This window comes from Thamnophis sirtalis, unplaced genomic scaffold (assembly GCF_051295495.1).
Source record: "Thamnophis sirtalis isolate CommonGarterSnake01/CBP01778 unplaced genomic scaffold, rThaSir2_p1.2 scaffold_4, whole genome shotgun sequence".
NCBI lineage: Eukaryota > Metazoa > Chordata > Lepidosauria > Squamata > Natricidae > Thamnophis > Thamnophis sirtalis.
In genome coordinates, this window is record NW_028261384.1 from 26663869 (window position 1) to 26682411 (window position 18543).

Here is an 18543-nt window from a genome sequence, read left to right on the forward strand (position 1 = left end):
ACCTGATTCCCACCATAGCATGACCTCAAGGCCCTTTCTATACTGAGAGGAAGAGGGCTTGCAGACATTTGAGTTGATATCTCAAAATTTTCTTACTGTCCAGCATTATTAAAAGATTTCAAATTTCAGCCTCAATCCAAAGCAGACAATGGTTGCTCATATGTCAAAATTTGTTGCCAGCCAATTGGATGTAAGTAACAGAAGAAGTGGGAAGACGGTGAACATATGGTGCTCCCATCTTCTCTTGAGCCACATAACATATGGATTTCTGGAAAGTATAGTTGCAAGACATGATGGTGTTTAAATGCTATGACTTGCCCAAATTTCATTCCTCTGGGATTCATGGATCGCAACATTCTGTAAGTTACTCTATTGGAGTTAACTTGGTTCAAAAATTGTTGCCCTATACCTTCCACTTTTGGCCAAGTGAAGGTTACAAACAATAATTCAATAGTATATAATGTTCTATTTACTTAATGTTTATTTAAGGCATATATTTACTGATATACAGTAATATGCAACACAACATTGGCAAAATTCTTCTATTTTTTTTCCTAATTCAGAATCTATTTATAAAACTTTTAGAATAGAATAACAGAATTAGGACGACTTTGGAGGAATTTTAGTCCAAAAACTTGCTTAGGTAGGAAACCCTATACCATTTCAGACAAATGGTTATCCAATTTTACAGTTTTGTTGAATCATATGAAGAGTTCAATTGAAATACACTGCAATTTTGTTTAGACAAAATGTAGGCCAGAAGGAATAAATACATATGAAAAACCTCCTGCGTTGCCACAATCACATATTAGGGTAAACAAAAGCATTAAAACAATAATTATGGTGGCTTCAAATGATGAGAACTGTAACACTATATCCTGAAGACATTAGAATGGGAAAATTAATTTACATTTAGAGAAATGTTGACTCTTTGGTTTATGAGGAGATGAATTGCAGAACAAAATGCCCTAATAAATATCAGAGCAGGGAACCATGGAACAAAACATATGCAAAAATGCAATACTCACTATTTGTATGTTTCTGAACGAATATATTCAAACACATGAGAAACACCCAATTGGAATTGATCTGCAATAGGAGTCACCCATGGATTATTTTCTGCTTTGAAGACTTGCTTTTGACCAGTCAAATCCAAGTTTCCTGAAAAAATTAAAACAGGAATTTAATATTGTTGAAGAACAGTTGCCACCTGATTACAAAAAGAATATTTTAATACTACTCAGGAAGAAGAAAAGAATAAGAAGAGACACAGGAGCAAGGTAGTGATGGGATTCATTTTTTTTTTACTACTGGCTCTGTGGGTGTGGCATGGCTTGGTGGGCATGGCAGAGGAAGGATACTGTACAATTTCCATTCCGTCCCCACTCCAGGGGAAGGTTACTGCAGAGAATTGATGAGGGTGGGGCCAGTCAGAAGTAGTATTTACCGGTTCTCCGAACTATTCAAAATTACTGGTTCTCTAGAACTGGTCAGAACCTGCTGAATACTACCTCTGCAGCAAGGGCAGTAGAGGTATGCAAAATCCTATATACTGAGTAGATCAATATGTGACCTAGAAGAGAGGTGTGAAAATCTATTAGTCTAAAAGTTAATATACAGTTTCCTTGGATTTCTCTGCAATCTTATAGGAAGTAACCAGAAGACTCCCAGCACTAGATTATTCAGCACATTTCACTGTATGAAGGATTAGACAGACCTGGAATGATCTAGTCATAACACCTGATAAATTAGTTCTGGGGAAGAGAGATCATCTTGAGAGGTGTGTGGGCTGTGTTGGAAATTTCTGCAAATTGTAGATTCATTATCTTTGCCCTTAAGGTTTGAAATTGAACCTTCCTCTACAGTCCTGAAGGGACAGATATCAAATCTTGTGATACTCTTATGTTTTTTACAAAAAAAATAATTTGAAATGCTGAGTTAAGCACAGTCCAGCCTCTAAAAACATCTTTTGTTTGCTAGATAGACATATGAAAGATAGACATCTTAGTATATTGTCATAAAATTCATATGCTCATGAATATGAAATTTTAGTCTCTATCTCTGTCTTTTAGAGCCTTTTAAACTTGAAAACCAACCTAAAAGACATCTAAAACCTAAAACCATCTTTGTCTTTCGGGCCATCCAAGTATTGTGACTTCCGTGAAAATACTTGCATGTGATCTGAAACAGAAAAATTTATTTGAGAGGAGATAAGCTGAGGATAACTACCATGTGAGAGATGAGGTGAGTCAGGTTGATAACATGTTGTTTTAGAAGTGGGCCCCAGTCTTTGAAACACTTCACCTCTTGAGACAGGTAAGCCCTCAACATCTGCTGCTGCGTTTACTCTTTGCCAACTACATACACCCATTCTCCTGCCTAGCAGCGGCTACCCTTGAATCATGGCATTAGCAACCTTTCCTACTTGGCATGAACCATCTCCAGCCAAGCACAACAATGCTTGTGCTGATCACCCACATAGCTTCCCATGTCCATACACTTTGCACTCAACAGCAGCAACTTACCTGCCTGCTAGCTTGCTTGAGAACAACCAGGGGCTTACTTAACGCACAATCCTCATTTAATTATATGGACTGGGATTGCAATTATATGACTGATGCAGTCACGTGACATTGCACTTCGTAATCATATTACTTAGGGATTGAAATTACAGTCTCAATTACCATAGTTAAGTGAGGGTTATCTGTAAAGCAGGTAACAGACACATCTTACCAAAGAAGGTATTACACAATTACAAGTAATTCTGGAAAGATTGCTATGAAATATATAATAACTATATGATAGGTATGAAAATCTAAAAATGATGTTAGGATTTCAGTAGGAACACATGTAAAGAAGTTTTCTTTCATCTACTGTAGTAGGCTTGCATGAAGATGCTAGGAAGAAGAGGTCCGAGACCATGATAGAAGCATAAGCAACATGATGGCCATGGCTTCATAGCACCCCTCAGATGTTAAAAGTATTTATATTTAAATAGGTACAATTGGCAAACTTACTGAGATTTCAAGCAAGATTTCAAAACAGAATGCTCTGTGTCATCTTAAAACAGATTATTAAATAATAACACAATACAAAGAAGAAATAAAATGTGTCACATCTTTGGCCAATATTTTGGAAAAATTTAAGTTCCAGCCAAAATGTAAGTATTTATCCAAGCAATGTAGCAAGATATGATATGTGCCTGATAAAATTAGATATATCTTCCAATTCCATAGTGGATATAATACTTGAAAAATGTTTAATATATTTGTCATTTTCCTTAATGTGTCAATAAGTATAAGAATGACTTAATATATATTTCAAAATAGATTCCTAAATTTTATATATTGATCTAGGGTTTTATAGCTAACACCAATTCCATGGTTATGAGCATCTGAACTAATAGTCTGTGGTCTAATGAGCTATTATTTCTGAGGTTGAAAGTTAATACAATGGATAAAGATGCCTTGACACACTTTCCAGACTGATAGTTATTCTGCCAGTGAGATCAGACAAGTAATTTAATACAGCAATAAAAACATTATATATCTGTACATCTAAGAACAAATCACCCCCAGTAGGAAAGATGAAAATGTTATAGACAGAAATGGATTCAAAGAGTAAAAACATAACATAAAAGGTATCTTACAAGTCAACAAGAAAAATTCAAGAAATGATTCTAGAAAGAGTGCAGAGAAGAGCAACAAAGATGATTAGGGGACTCGAGACTAAAACATATGAAGAACGGTTGCAGGAACTGGGTATGTCTAGTTTAATGGAAAGAAGGTCTAGGGGAGACATGATAGCAATGTTCCAATATCTCAGGGGTTGCCACAAAGAAGAGGGAACCAAGCTATTCTCCAAAGCACCTGAGGGTAGGACAAGAAGCAATGGGTGCAAATTAATCAAGGAGAGAAGCAACTTAGAACTGAGGAGAAATTTCCTGACAGTTCGAACAGACAGTTAGACAATTAGAACAAGCCTCCAGAAGTTGTAAATGCTCCAACACTAGAAGTTTTTAAGAAGATGTTGGATAACCATTTGTCTGAAGTGGTGTAGGGTTTCCTGCCTAAGCAGGGATTAGACTAGAAGACCTACAAGGTCCCTTTTATTATATTATATCAGCGAAGGATTGCATAAGATCACTTTTATCATCAGAAGTTTATCACATACAGAGCGAATACTTTTGGCAATATAGTGTACCTCTAAGTTACAGATAGATACAAATTAGAGCTACAAAACCAGTACTAATATTCAATTAAAGGAACATAAAAGGTATGTTTTTACTTATGTTGATGATCACGTCTGTCAAATCCCAATTTTATTTTAATATCCTTGGTGTACAATATATTCTTATGTAAGTATTCAGTATCATTTTTTTGATTCCCCACATAGCTTCAAATCATCTTTCTATAACAAGTGGAATATTTTTCCACTTTGCTTTGACAGTTGATATCCAAATTTTATTTTATTCAGGATATGAATGAGATTTATTACTGAGATCATAAGTAGCAATGGAGATAATGAATACCCTTGAAAAAATTGTTTCTTAGTGTTCATATTTCTAATTTTTACTTACCATCAAAATTATCTTCCATTTTTCTATAGAATTTTTTAAAACAAATTCTGGATGTCTGCTCTAATGCCACTTAGTTTATGTATCTACTTATGTAAGTGATAAAATCCTTTTTATTATCTATCCAAGCTCTTTTTGTAAACTGGTTTACCTTGCACATTTTACCATCATTTCATCAATCAATAATCTCATTAATTCTGATTTTTTGATCATGTGGATACAATTTTTGAATATGTAACTTCAACTTGTACTTGCAAATAAACCAATTAGTTGTTTGAATATTGTTGGAAGTGAAGAATTTATTTGTAATATAATGCAAAAATAAATGACAATAGTAGAATTTTAAAAATACTGTTTTTCCAATTTTTCATTTTGAAGCACTTTATTAAATAGAGTGGTCAGTTTTTCAATGAAGTTATGCTTGCACCGTATTCTCCAAATACTGTGCATCCCATGCCCCCCTTCCCTAGATTTCCTATGCTTGCACATGCCCTGAAACCTCTTCCCCTGTGCTTGCACGCATCCTGGACCTTCCACCTCTGGCCTCCTTGTGTTCATGCAGCACCCTGCCTTTCTTTCGTCTTTCTGAGGCCGCTCAAACAGTATACCATATACACCACATGCCCTCCTTCCCCAGCCTTCCTACATTTATACCCTATACAAGTGATGGCTAACCTTTTTGTCATTGCATGCCGAAAGGGTGTGCACGCAACACCACACCCATGTGTCCATACTCATAATGCAATGCGTGCACAACCCTCTGTACACTCCCCACTCATGCGTGCACACTCCCCCACTCATGTTTGTGCATGCTCCCGCTCATGAGCCCAACCCCCCCCCCCTCACCCATTTTTTGCTTCCAGATTGGTGGAGGAGACTTTCCAGGCCCAAAACAGTGTGCGAGGGGTTGTGTCCCCCACGCCCCATTTTGGGCCTGGAAGGCCTCCTGCACCAACCTGGAAGCCAAAACAGAGTGCATGAATGCCACGCATATTCCCAAAATGCCATGTGAGCACTCGCCGCATGTACCCGCCACATACACTCCACCACCTGCACGTGTGGCAGAGACCTGAAGACCAGCTGATTGGCAGGAGGCATGCGTGCATACGCAGTGGAGCTGGACTGGGGCAACAGCTGGCATGCCCGCAGAGAGGGCTCTGTGTGGCACCTGTGGCACGCATGCCATAGGTTCGCCAACATGGCCCTATACCCTCCTTTCCTGGCCTTCCTTTGTTTGCAGGCCCTTTGCATCCTCCTTCCCAATATTTCCTATGGAAGGCACACTGTACCTTCTGTCCTCAGCCATTCCATCACCAACTCATGGGTGGCATCCTGTATTCCTTAGTTGGGACTCCTGCCACTTCCTGGTTAACAACCCTCATATCTTAGGTTACGATAACAGAATACCCTATATTGCCATCAAGTGATGCAGTCACATGGCAACGATTATTAGAAAGCACTGGAAAATGCCTTATGATCAGTGGTTAGAATGCAGTCTAACTCTTGTATTTGTATTTGTATTTGTATTTTATTATTTGTATGCCGCCCTTCTCCGGGAGGACTCAGGGTGGAGAACAATTCAAGGGGGAAAAAGGGGAACATAAAAAGACAAAATACAAATAATAAAAGTAGACAACGGTCGCACAACCATACATGTCGAGAGGGGAGGGAACTCATCACCCCCAGGCCTGCCGGCAAAGCATTTAACAAATGTCTTGCTTAGCAATAGAAATTTTGGGCTCAATTTTGGTCATAGGTTAAGCACTACCTGTAATGCTCTTCTGCCAGATATCCAAGTATCCGATCTTTTCTTAAGAAGTAATATGTAGGAAGCAATTCAGTCTCCCAACAGTCCCAAGAACACCCATAGTTCACCCTATCTCCTTTATTAGAGACTGCAAAAGTATTTCTGTTTTAACAAGGATCAGGCAGTGGGATTAAGCACTATGAGTAAGAGAACCTAATAAGCAAAAGGCGGGGTTGTCTAAATCTATGCTAGCTAGTTCAAACAAGAGCTGGGGAAGCAAGCCAGTAGTATGATTAGTGGTAACCCTCTGACCAAAGCTGCTACGAAAATCATATTTCATTCAAAGGCTTATTCTGCAATTGCATATTGGATTTTTCTATTTTATTACCTGTAGAAAAGAACCACATAAGTTGTCTAAAAGCCACTCACACAGTAACCACGACTTACAATTCAGCAAGCGCTATGTTACATCTGGGATAAAAATCAGCCTGCTGCAATTGCACAACGTAAGTAAAATTCATACTTCAAAAATTTCATCTGGGAAGAGCACATGATTCTTATTCTGCACTGGTTGAAAATACTAAATCAGACATGCACATATAGTTTGACATTCTCACTGGTTAAATACAGTACTTCAAATGAATTGCTGAACTATTCTTTTTGTATATAAAATTTTTTATTTTTTCATTTTCATAACATATAACCACATGTATACTATTACATAGCCAACATCGTTTATATTATTAAATGTTTACATCAATTTCTCTTACCATCAACTCCCAAAAACAATTAAACAATTATTGGCTCTTCTGCTTGCCATACTCCATAATTGTATCTTATTCATCACTTTCTTCTCCCTCTCTCCTCCTCCTCCCTACCTCCTTTCTTTCCTCTGCCATCCTTCTCTTCTCTACTTCCCCTTCCTCTCTCCTTCTCTCTCCTCTTTCCACTCCTTTCTCTCCTCCTCTTCCCTTCCACCCTCTCTTCTACCCCTCTCTTCTTCCCTTACCTCTCTCCTCTACTTCACACTCTTCATCTTATTTACTTGGTGTATTCCAGCTTCTGAGCAAGCTCCATTTTATGTTGGTGGTATTTATAATTCCTTTTCAATATACATATTTAACTTTAAGATATATCTTTCTCCTTTTTTTAAAAGAGAGGAAAAAAAGTATACGTGCATATATAGTAATTGTGTTTTTAACCAACCAACCACCCCCAGCCTATTTTTGGCCAATATGTAGACTTGGTTACAATTCCCAGCTATTCTCATCATCATTATATTTATATAATTATGCAACCTTACACACACCAAATTTGTGATTCTGTCTTTAAATCTCAGTAATTTCCTATTGTAAGTATATTTCATGTTCCTTCTCTATTTTTCCATATCTTGGCTTAGGTTACCCTTAATTGTCTTTAAATAACAAACCTTACTCTTCAATGTTAATTACAATTCCCTCAATCTACTATATAGAATAACAAGCAGTACACATCTCACTTTGTTCATCATCTTAGGAGTTTTATATAGGTCCATGTTTCATATATTTTAACCCATGCTTGTTGTCCTTCCATTGTCATATTCAATCAATTAGCAACTCAGTTTAATTATCAGGTATAAAAGTGAATCATACACCTCACCTCTGCTTTATGATCTCCCCATATTCCATATATTTTAACCTTTATTTTATTATCTTTCCATTATCATGTTCAAACAGTTAGCAACTCGATTTTATTGCCATGTTTAGGAGTAAACCACATACGTCAGCTTTATATTTCCCCATATAACAATTTCTAATTGTATGAATTTTTCCTAGTAAGTCTTTTGTCCCAGTTCTCTATTCCTGTCTTCTCCCTTTTCTTTGTTTTGACACATCCACTCTCTTCAATTTTCTTCAAGCCACTGTCACACCCAAAGAAATCTTTTATATTTCCTTTTGTTGGGGCGTAACCCCCTTTTCAGTTTTCCCTATGCCACTGTCAACCTCCATAAGGTCTTTTGTCTGCTTTTTATTTCCTTTTGTTGGGACACATTCCACCCCCCCTTTCAATTTTCCCTATTCCACTGTGAACCCAATGAAGTTTTCTGTCTGATTTTATTTGCCGCTGTTTCTACCCATTCATTATCCCTACCCCTTTCTTCCTTCACTTCTTTCTTCAGTTACTGCTCTTCTGAATTCAAAATTCTATTTAGACTTGATTTTAATGATTTATGCATATTTTTTATAATTTCATGTAGTTCTTTAAATTCCCACCTTTCCATAATGTCCAGTTCCAAAGCTACAGTTAATTATACAGTTCTTATTTCAGAGTTCTGGTCCACCTTAAATTTAGCTAGCTCAGCTGGTGTGAAGAAGAGCATCAGGAGCCATCTTAATCTTTTGTTCTTCCTTAATGCCCAGTTCCAAAATTGCAGTTAGTTATAGAGTTCAAAATACGCATCTTTCTGAGATGCTTAAAGATTTATTAAAAAAAATAAAGATATCTTTAAAGATGCTGTCATCTTGCACTCAAAAGAGGAATGGATTTCTCCCAACTTTGTCAATCAACGGTTTTTAAAATATGAAATTCCATAGGATAGCTTGAGAAATACAGCCATTCTACTTTGAATGTTTGTTTATGTAGCCACCTTTGGACGGAAAGTAACTTTGTATGCAGCAATCCAGAAAAACAGTAAAGTATGGTGATTATAAGTATGAGTATGGATTTGCCCACTCAATCACTTCAGGATTAATATTTGTACATTTATTTTATTGATGTAGCACTAAAATTATATATCTCAACATTTACATTGGTAAACATAAAAAAAATGTTAAAAATTAGAGCAGAGTTTTCCAAAAATTAAGAAAACTGTTTGACATTTTATTCGTACATTACCAGATTTTAAATAGAAAGAGGGAAGCATTCATTAAACACCAGCTGACTATAAAACAATTTAAAATGTGTGTGGAAAAAATTCAAATCAGTTGAAAAGCGTTCAAAAACTTGAAAACAAAACCCTAATTCCATTCTTTAATTCAGATATGTGAATTATTCTTTCTAATTTTATTTATTCCTTAGGTATCCTGCCCTTTTTTCAGATACTCAAACATATTCAACATTCCCTTTTGTAGCTGTAACTCTGTAGCTGTAACTAAGTCAGTAATCTTCTGTGGAGAGGGTCTTCCCATTCTAAGTCCAATACTGAATCATATAGGCAAAGATTCTGGTTACTTCAAATCTGATTCTAGTACCAGCAAAAAAAAAAAAAATTCTTTAAAAAAGCCCCTGTCCATTGAGAAAAAAAACTATACTATTTGAGCCAGGTTTTAAAGAATTAAAGTAGTAACATATTTAAAATAAGAGTCTTCATTGAAATATTTTTAAAATATTACAATATTTGGGTTATTATTCCATTAACACTTTTCTCTCAATTGCCCTTTCTTTATTCTGTTTCTTTGTCCTTAAAAAGATCCTCCCATATTATTATACTTTTCTGTCACAGATGACAGAAACTTAAATTCAAGTGCTTTTTTTTTACTTTAGCAGAAAGGATATATTCTCCTTCAATACTATGAAGAACGAAATTAATTTTATTTTCCTATTTAGATATAAATACTTCCAGATCCAATTTTATTAAAGGCTAATCATGGGATAACCCCACTGAACAGAATGTTCAGTTATAGCCAACTATGATTTTCTTCAGCTTTGCTATATGCTTTAAAAGCTTAGCTTTTATTACTCTGAGATCACGTGCCTTGTTTCCCAAAGAAAAGAAGAAAGGCCTTAGACATGACAGAATCCACTGAGGATGTATTGATATGCAAGTCCTTCTGACAGGGATGAATTTCTCATAAGAGCAAGGTGGACAGCAAGCTTCACTGGCACTTGTGAAGAAAATACTATATCCAATGTGTTGGGAGAGAGAGGCAAAAAAAAAAAGAGCTAAATAATCCCACATTCAAAGTATTTCCAACAAATGCTGGTCTCAACTGATATTAGCAAATCTGCTTAAATTTAGATTAGAAATTATTCTGGAACACTCATTCCTCCTTGTGAATATAGTTTTCTCTTTTGTCAAGCATTTCTCAAAAATTAGTAAACTGACATGCAAAGAATATCATGACTAGCATTCCCATCAAAGCAAACTTTACGGATGATCCTGTCTTCTTAACATAAGGATAAAATGAATTCCCTGTACTTTTTTCAGACCACTATAAGACAAACAAGATGCTGTTACAGGATCTTGTTATAGGAGTTTAGTCCTTTCTTTTGTGTTTGATGATGACCAGGCTGATTTTATGTTACGGAAGAATCACCAGTGTCAAATGACAGACACTGTTTAAGTTATACATCTTAAATGATTTAGTTTCCAGACTCCAGAAATCCCAATATATCACAGCCACATGATAAATGCAGCATATTTTTTAATGCAAAAGCTGAACAAAAAGTAGCTTCCTCTCTCCATTCTTGTTACCCAAAATACCTTACTTTCTTTGTTTTATTCTTCTTCCTTTTCCTCCTCTTGACATTTTGTTAAATCATTTGTTTCTATATATAAAACAAGGCATGCAATAAAACCTACACTCATCAGTTTTTAGATATGATTATTTTTGCACATCCACAAAATTTGTTACAGCAGTGCAACTTCATTTCATTATTTCATCGATGGTTGTGTTTTTTCTGATGACTCTGCACCATTTTCTAACCATTAATGAGTCCCTTACTTAGGGCTACTATGCATTTTGCTGAAATTTTTAAATAGCATTGCACACAGGCAAGCTAAAGCAATGCACTTTAAGGTATGTCCTACAGATTTTGACAACTGTATCTGATTGTTTCAGCTCTACCTCCCTCTTTGTTTTCCTAAAGCAATACTCCAAATCTTAAACAATTAGTGTGTAGATGTTTGTATGTATGTGTGTGTGTGTGTGTGTGTGTGTGTGTGTAGTATTTGTGCTGGTAAATAAATAAAGGGAGACTGGTATAGATCTATTTCAAGCTATTTAGCTCTCATCAGCTAGCGAATCCCAGTAAGGGTATTCGAATCCCAGTAAGGGTATGGCTAGCTGATGAGAGCTAAATAGATTGAAATAGATCTATACTAGTCTCCCTTTATTTATTTATCAGCACAAATACTACACAAATGTAACAAAGGCAACAGTAAAATATTGGGCTTTCTGTCTGGATGGTCTCTTGTAACGAGCCGATGGACAGAGAATGGAAGCAGTTAGCTTCCTCCCATAATTGGGGCATACCAGGGGTTGTGACTTTAAATATATATATTCAGCTGATAAGGAGGAGGACCTGTGGCTTAATGGCTAAGACGTCTGCCTAAGATGTAATATAGCACAGGTTCGAATCCCAGTAAGGGTATGGCTAGCTGATGAGAGCTAAATAGCTTGAAATAGATCTATACTAGTCTCCCTTTATTTATTTATCAGCACAAATATAACACACACACACACACACATTTGAGGTATGTATATACAAACAAACATAGACACATACATACACATTTCATAAATTTAGTGCTTTGTGACATTTCATGTAACTGGTTGCAATATTTTAGTTGCAGTAAATCATTAGATGTCTTCAACTTCAGTACACAACTTTAAAATCCTGGATATCTGAATACCAACTTCAATGTTTACATGGGAGGGCTTATTTTACAAGGCTGTATGAAGCAGCTCCACCCGAAGGCACTGACAGTTCAAACTATGACAGCAGTCTAATTTACTTGGAGTCAGAAAATCATATTGCTCTTCTGATGCATCAAATATAAGCACTGAAGTGGGCCAATTCAATTCATTTTACTGCTTTGCCGTGCATGCATAGAAGCCCCTTTTAGCGTGTTGATCAAAACTGTGAAACGGTACCTTATTAGTTGAAGCTGAAGCCGTACTACCAAGGGCATTTTGACCAAGATTTTATCAAGCTGAAGTACTCCTCTGAAGCTCTGAAAAGCTTTATTTATCATGATTTTCAAAACTATGTTTCAAAAAAACTATATCCTATGTAGCCTAAGGTCTACCAAGTGTGGTGAACTTCAATTTCAGCTCTAGAAAAGTTAGTTAGAAGGGATGGATAGTTCAGCAATTCCTTTTTATTTATTTAACAAATCTTATATGACTTTACATGTCCACGGTGACTCCATGCAGCTTACAGAAATAATAATGCCGAATACGAAATCCACATATCCCTGGTGACAACAATCAAGCCAAGTATTTGATGGGCTCCATATCATCCTCAGATTCACTTGCAAACCCATGCTTTCAAAGCTTTTTGAAAGAGTGTCCAAGTGGGGGCAGTCTTATTTTCGTAGGCTAATGTTCCACTGGGAGGGAGCCATCCCTTAGAAGGCTCTTTTATTTCATCCATTATTCAATAGTTCATTACATCATATTGATAAACGAACAACATAGTTTAAATCTTAATCTCCTGCCTAGGTCAATGATACATGATGGGTACAAGGAATATTCAGAATTCAAAACAAAAATAACTTATTAAGATTTGTCTTTGATTCGTGGCATAACTTAACTTACCGTAAGTGTAAATCCAGTTTTAACCAATTCTAAATGATTGTAAGAGTTTAGTCGATTGAAAAAAGGGGGGAAATATGTATTTTAAAATTCCAAGGTACAATACTATCTACCTCGCATACAGAAAGTGATTGGGAACACAGCATCTCTTTCATATTTATTAAATCACATATATCTTTTTTTCAATTCCTGGTCAGTCTGAAAAAAAAGATGCTACTGCTCCAGTGAACTTTATCATTAAACAGAGTGTCATTGATATAACTCTTAAATCAGCAGTATCTTTTTTGAGATTCACAAAAAAACCTGAAAAATGCTTAAAGAAAAATTGAAAGGAACACCATAAATGCAAGGTACAAATTATTCTTCCCAATCATTTTCTATGCCAATTGACATAGAAATTGACTCTAACTCTATTGGTAATCCTTAACTTTTGATTACTTGTTTAACAATGGTTCAAAATTATTATGGTGTTGGAAAAAGTGTTTTACAATCTGTACTTACTCTTACAGCTATTGCTCATTTCCACAGTCACATGTTTGAAATTTGGGCACTTGTCAGCTCACATTATAACCAGCTGCAATGTTCTACTTCCGTGATGGGGAAACTAGGGCATGCATGCCACAGGTGGCACACGGAGACATATTTGCCGGCATGGCAGCCCTCAGCTCTGGCATACATGTGCGTGCTGGCCAGCTGACTTTTGGCCTTTCGGAGGGCCAGGAAAGGCCGTTTTCGCCCTCCCCAGGCTTCAAGAAAGCCTCTGGAGCGGGCAAAAAACAGGCCCAACATTGGGTCTGTTTTTCGCCCTCCCCAATCGCCGGATTGTTTCTGAACTTCTGGTTGGCTATTGGGCCCATTTCCCCCTCCTCCCCAAGCTCCAGAGGCCTTCCTGAAGCCTGGGGAGGGTGAAAAACAGACCCAACTGGTTGATTCATTTCCACTTTCGAGAGGGGTCCCCAGGGGGCCAGGGGAGGCCATTTTCACCCTCCCCAAGATTCAGGAAAGCCTCCAAAACCTGGGGAGGGCAAAACCCCACCGCATGTGGGAGAGGGTCGCACAAGCATACACAATTTTGGCACACATTTAGAAAAAAGTTAGCCATCACTTTTCTACGTGATCGTGATTAATGACTCCTTTTTTGGTTAATTTCTAACAAAAAACACCTCCATTGGGGAAGCGGAACTTTTTATCATAAAATTGAGTCTGGTCATGTGATGACTCACTTTATATCCTTTGGCTTCCCAACTTTGACCCTCCCTCAAACTTCTATGCTACCCATAGAAGTTGCAACAATTTTTATTAAACTTTGCTGCTGAATACTCCCTATGAATTTAATAAAACCAGAGGAAAGAACAAGATGAGAAGCAGCAATAATTGATTTGAAATATAAAACTATCCAAAACTATACATTTTCCAGAACTCTTTGGCTATTTAGACTTCAACTAAGTACCAAACTTACCTAGTTCTGGAGGCAATACTGTAAGACGGTTTCCTTGGATATGAAGTTCTTTAAGTTGTGTGAGTTCCCCAATTTCTTTTGGGAGTGATATCAAGTCATTATCCCTAAAGCTAAGCTTTACGAAAAGGAAAATAGTTAAGAGTTAATCAGAGACACAAACAATCTGCCTATACAAAATACACTCAAACACGAGATACTGCATATGTACAACACGCTAAGCTTAGTTAGACTTAACTGGTTGAACTGAATAATTTATCATGTAGCATAAATCCCGACTGCTCAAATTATTATTTAATGTATATATAATACTAGAAAACAGGTTAATTTAGTAAGGATATTAAGCCTGTTACAGGATGAAGTTATCAGATCAATTCTCAGCTGAAAAGAAGTAGACCAAGGCTTGTCAGAAACTAGCTCTTTTTCTTTTTGCTATTTCACTCCACCCATCCTTCCGAAGTATGCATAAGTACTTTCTGATTAAAAATAGACAATACAGGTGTTGATGCTAACTCCTATAAACTCCCATGACTTCTTGCAAATTGATTTGATTCTACTCAAACTAGGACTGCAAAAATAAATTGATCCCCCCCCCCCAAGAATTTAGATAAATTACTTACTATCTGCAACTTTGTGAGCTTCCCAATATCTGGTGGCAGGGTTTCAAAATCGTTGTCACTTAGATAGAGTGCACGCAGGGTGGCTGCAAATTAAACAGTAATATATAAACAGGGTGGCATACAACTCGACCATTTGAGACCTGATCAATGAAAATGTGTCAGGTTTGATTAATAACCCTGACTTGGTGAAAAGCCTTTGACATATCCAAGGCTCACAATAATAACAAGCAGGTCAAACTTAGATTTACTGGCTTATGTACTATTGCTCTGCTCAGGAAAACATCTATATCCAAAAGGGCCGACATAATTAAAAAATTCTACTACATTGCTCTCTGGCAGGTTGTAGCACGCCACTACAATACTAACTTGTCAAGACGGAAACTATCCAAGCTTATTATTAACTGTTATTCAAATTAGCATCCATAATCTCCCTTAAAAGGTTATTTTGTATACATCTGTTAGATTTGTGAAACAAGAAGCTGTAACATCTTAAAAAAAAATAGACTAGGATATTATTTCTCAAATATGCAGAAATAATCAGCGGGACACAATTCCCCTCCCCAGATGTGGAAGGAGCCCTCAAGAGAGAGAAATGGAAAAGAATGAAGGCAAATTGAAGCCTCCAAGAGCATTTTTACAGAGTGTTTCTTCAGTTAAAATACAATAAAACAATGTTATGAGTTAGTTAGCTCTCAAAAATTATTTGGGTAAAATTTGTGGGTTGAGTTTAGGGGAAGGCTGTGCATATATTGCTAAATACTGTTTCAGCTCATTAGCACACACATTCATTAATTGGATGTATTTCTTGATTGAGGCTTGTGGAAATATAGTCCCCCTAGTGGCAAGCATTGCTTCCCCACTAATTAGCCAACAATTATTATTTTATTATTATTATGATATTAACTAATCAACAACATGCCATTTACAACAATTTTTATTATATTAGAATATTTGCAATATAGGACAGTATTGTCAGCAATATTGTTGCAATGTTTTATGTGCTTAAATTAAGTTAATTAGTAATATTGTAACACAATCACTAATACTTTATCTTCTTCTTGGGGAAAAAACAAGTTGTTTTTTTCCTGACCAGATTTTTTGACAAAACGTTTGGTGAAATTGTAAAATATGAAATGTTGAGAATTGGTGCATGGAACACACACAAATAAAAAACTGTTTATGCATCATAAAAATCTCTTTACTTCCACAATGAAAACAGAAAGTTGAACCATTTTAAGAGAACAAAGATTTAAATAATTTGGGTTAGTTGTAGATTTTTCATTCTGCCCCCTAGTTCTTATACAAATTGTATGGTTCTAGAAATATTTCAATCATTCCAGTCATGGGGCCCTAAGAAAACCCTTAATGGAACATTAATAAGACATTAGACATTTGAAATGTCTAAGCACGTTCGAAAAAACAGTAATCATATTCAAAACTGAGCAGATTATACCACTCATGCTTAGGAAAGAGCAAAGTTTATTTTAGTTTCTCATTTTCAAGCTTCAAATTGTTCCATTCCATTTCTATTCCAAACTGTGATATATTTTTTTAATTATCAGGCCTACACAAAATTTTCTATATATTGAATATAGAGTTTTGCAATAATATTTTAATTTTTTAAAATTATTTTGAAGAGTTTCTTAATTTCTGGTTAGGGGAAGCTAGTTTGGGACTATGATTAGACATAGCACTGTGCCTTAATCCTCCATCCTAAATTCAGTATAAATTGAAATTATAGTGTTTCATCACTGTTTTTCAAAGAAAAAAGCTTCTTTTGATCTGTGTGGGCTGATTTCTTTGTGAATCATAGATTTCAAATTCTAACCCTAACCCTGTGATTTCTCTGAAAGCCATATCAGAAATGATATGCTTAGCAAATGGCACTTTCAAAAATTAACTTAATATTCTTGTATATCTATCTTTACGTCTCCGCTTCCCCTGTCTGCCTCCTTAAAAACATATATGCACCTACTGTGTTTTTCGGATTATTATTTGCAGAGCTTTGGGAGGCTTGTAGAGTGCTCCTGGGGTTTCGGGGGGGGGAGAGCAAAAAACAGCCCCTTTTTTGCTCATTTTTGCCTTCCCCAGCCCCCAGGAGCACTTTGCAAGCCTCCCAAGCCCTCTCAATGTCCCTTTTTGCAAAGGGGGCGGGATTTCGTTAAGGCAAAAATGCTGTATTCAGTGTATAAGACGCACCCAGATTTTCACCCTCTTTTTTGGGGGGGGTGCGTCTTATACTCCGAAAAGTATGGTATCCAGAAAAAAAAAAGCATCACTGAGCCTTGATGAAGTGAATGCATTTGTCTGATGATACCAATTGTCAATAGAGAACATGATATTTATAAGATATATAACTAAGAGTTATTAAAAGAAAGTAAATCACAACTTGGTTGCCAGCTAGCATTCCTTGACACAAACAACAGCTCCTGTAATGGTCTCAACAGAGTACTGCATTTCCCAAATTTCATTTTACAAATGGTGAATAAAATTCAAGGAAATATGACTGAAGCGCAGCTTATCAAGCACACCTGTTTGTCCATTTATTCCACAAATATCAGGTGACTATAGATCAAAAGATACAAATCGCCAAGCTATGTAGAAATATTCAAGAGGACTCGCAGGAGGAGACATATATCTTAAACATTCTTTTTAGGACAGTCTTTCTCAAATAAATCAGTTAGAGAAAGCAAAGCAACTTTTCAAGATGATTAAAGTTTTATTTTTATTTTTAAAAAAAATACTATTTCTTACTTAGATAGAAGAAGTTTCCAGGCAGGGACTTTTCATTTAAATTATTGTAAGTCAAATCAAGAACTTCCAGAGATGGCAAAGAGCCAAATCCTCGGGGCAAATTGTTGAGCCTGTTCATCCTAAAAATGAATGCAGGTTTTTAAATTGGCATTATTTTTGATACATAAGAAATAGTGACATTTTACATGGTATATATAGTCTGTATCAGTATTACTATATTTTAAAATCCATATGGAGTATCTTTTCAATAATACCTTGCACAATCCTAAACAAAGAAGCTAACAATACTATAATAAAAACCCTGATCAAATACCAAAAGGCAGGAAGAATTATATAAAAAGTCAAATTAATAAATGGGCATCCTTAAAAAAATATCAAAATCTTAAGTGGGTTTGATAGACTTTCAAGATGGATGTCAGCTCTTCACAAGATCAGGAAATTGAAGTGGTTAAGGAAAGGTGCTTTAATTTAACAGGGTATTGTAATCGTATCCTTACATCCGTCAAACCACAAGTACTTCAGTCTATACCTAACACAAACAAAGTGAATCTTTTTCTCATGCTTACTCAGAATTGGAAGTGTAATTTCTATTTTATTTCCATTCTGGGAAACACAATTTTATTTTTCATATTGATACAAAAGGTTGAATGATTTGCTATTTGAAAGAAACAATGTTTTAGTTCTATTTATTTCAAGATAAAATTGCTGGTCATGAATAATATTTGGTAAATATTTTTCAAAACAACTAACTAATTAATAATTTTGTCCAACTATATCTTATAAAGAGTCTTTCAGTCTGGTACCTTCTAGATTGTTGAGATTATACTTCTCAGAATTCCCAGCCAGCATTAGATTGGGAAAGGCAATTAAAC

At 35.9% G+C, this 18543-nt stretch overlaps 1 protein-coding gene across 1 annotated transcript in view; it reads right to left on the reverse strand.

Annotated features, from left to right (window-relative positions):
* RSU1 (Ras suppressor protein 1) overlaps positions 1-18543 on the reverse strand; it is an 82959-nt gene that overhangs the window by 37795 nt on the left and 26621 nt on the right. Inside the window, exons 5-8 of the mRNA XM_014059613.2 lie at positions 17672-17790; positions 14918-15000; positions 14301-14415; positions 1029-1161 (exon numbers count right to left, since the gene is read on the reverse strand). Coding sequence (XP_013915088.1) covers positions 1029-1161; positions 14301-14415; positions 14918-15000; positions 17672-17790 — 450 coding nt within the window. The remainder of the gene's footprint in view (positions 1-1028; positions 1162-14300; positions 14416-14917; positions 15001-17671; positions 17791-18543) is intronic.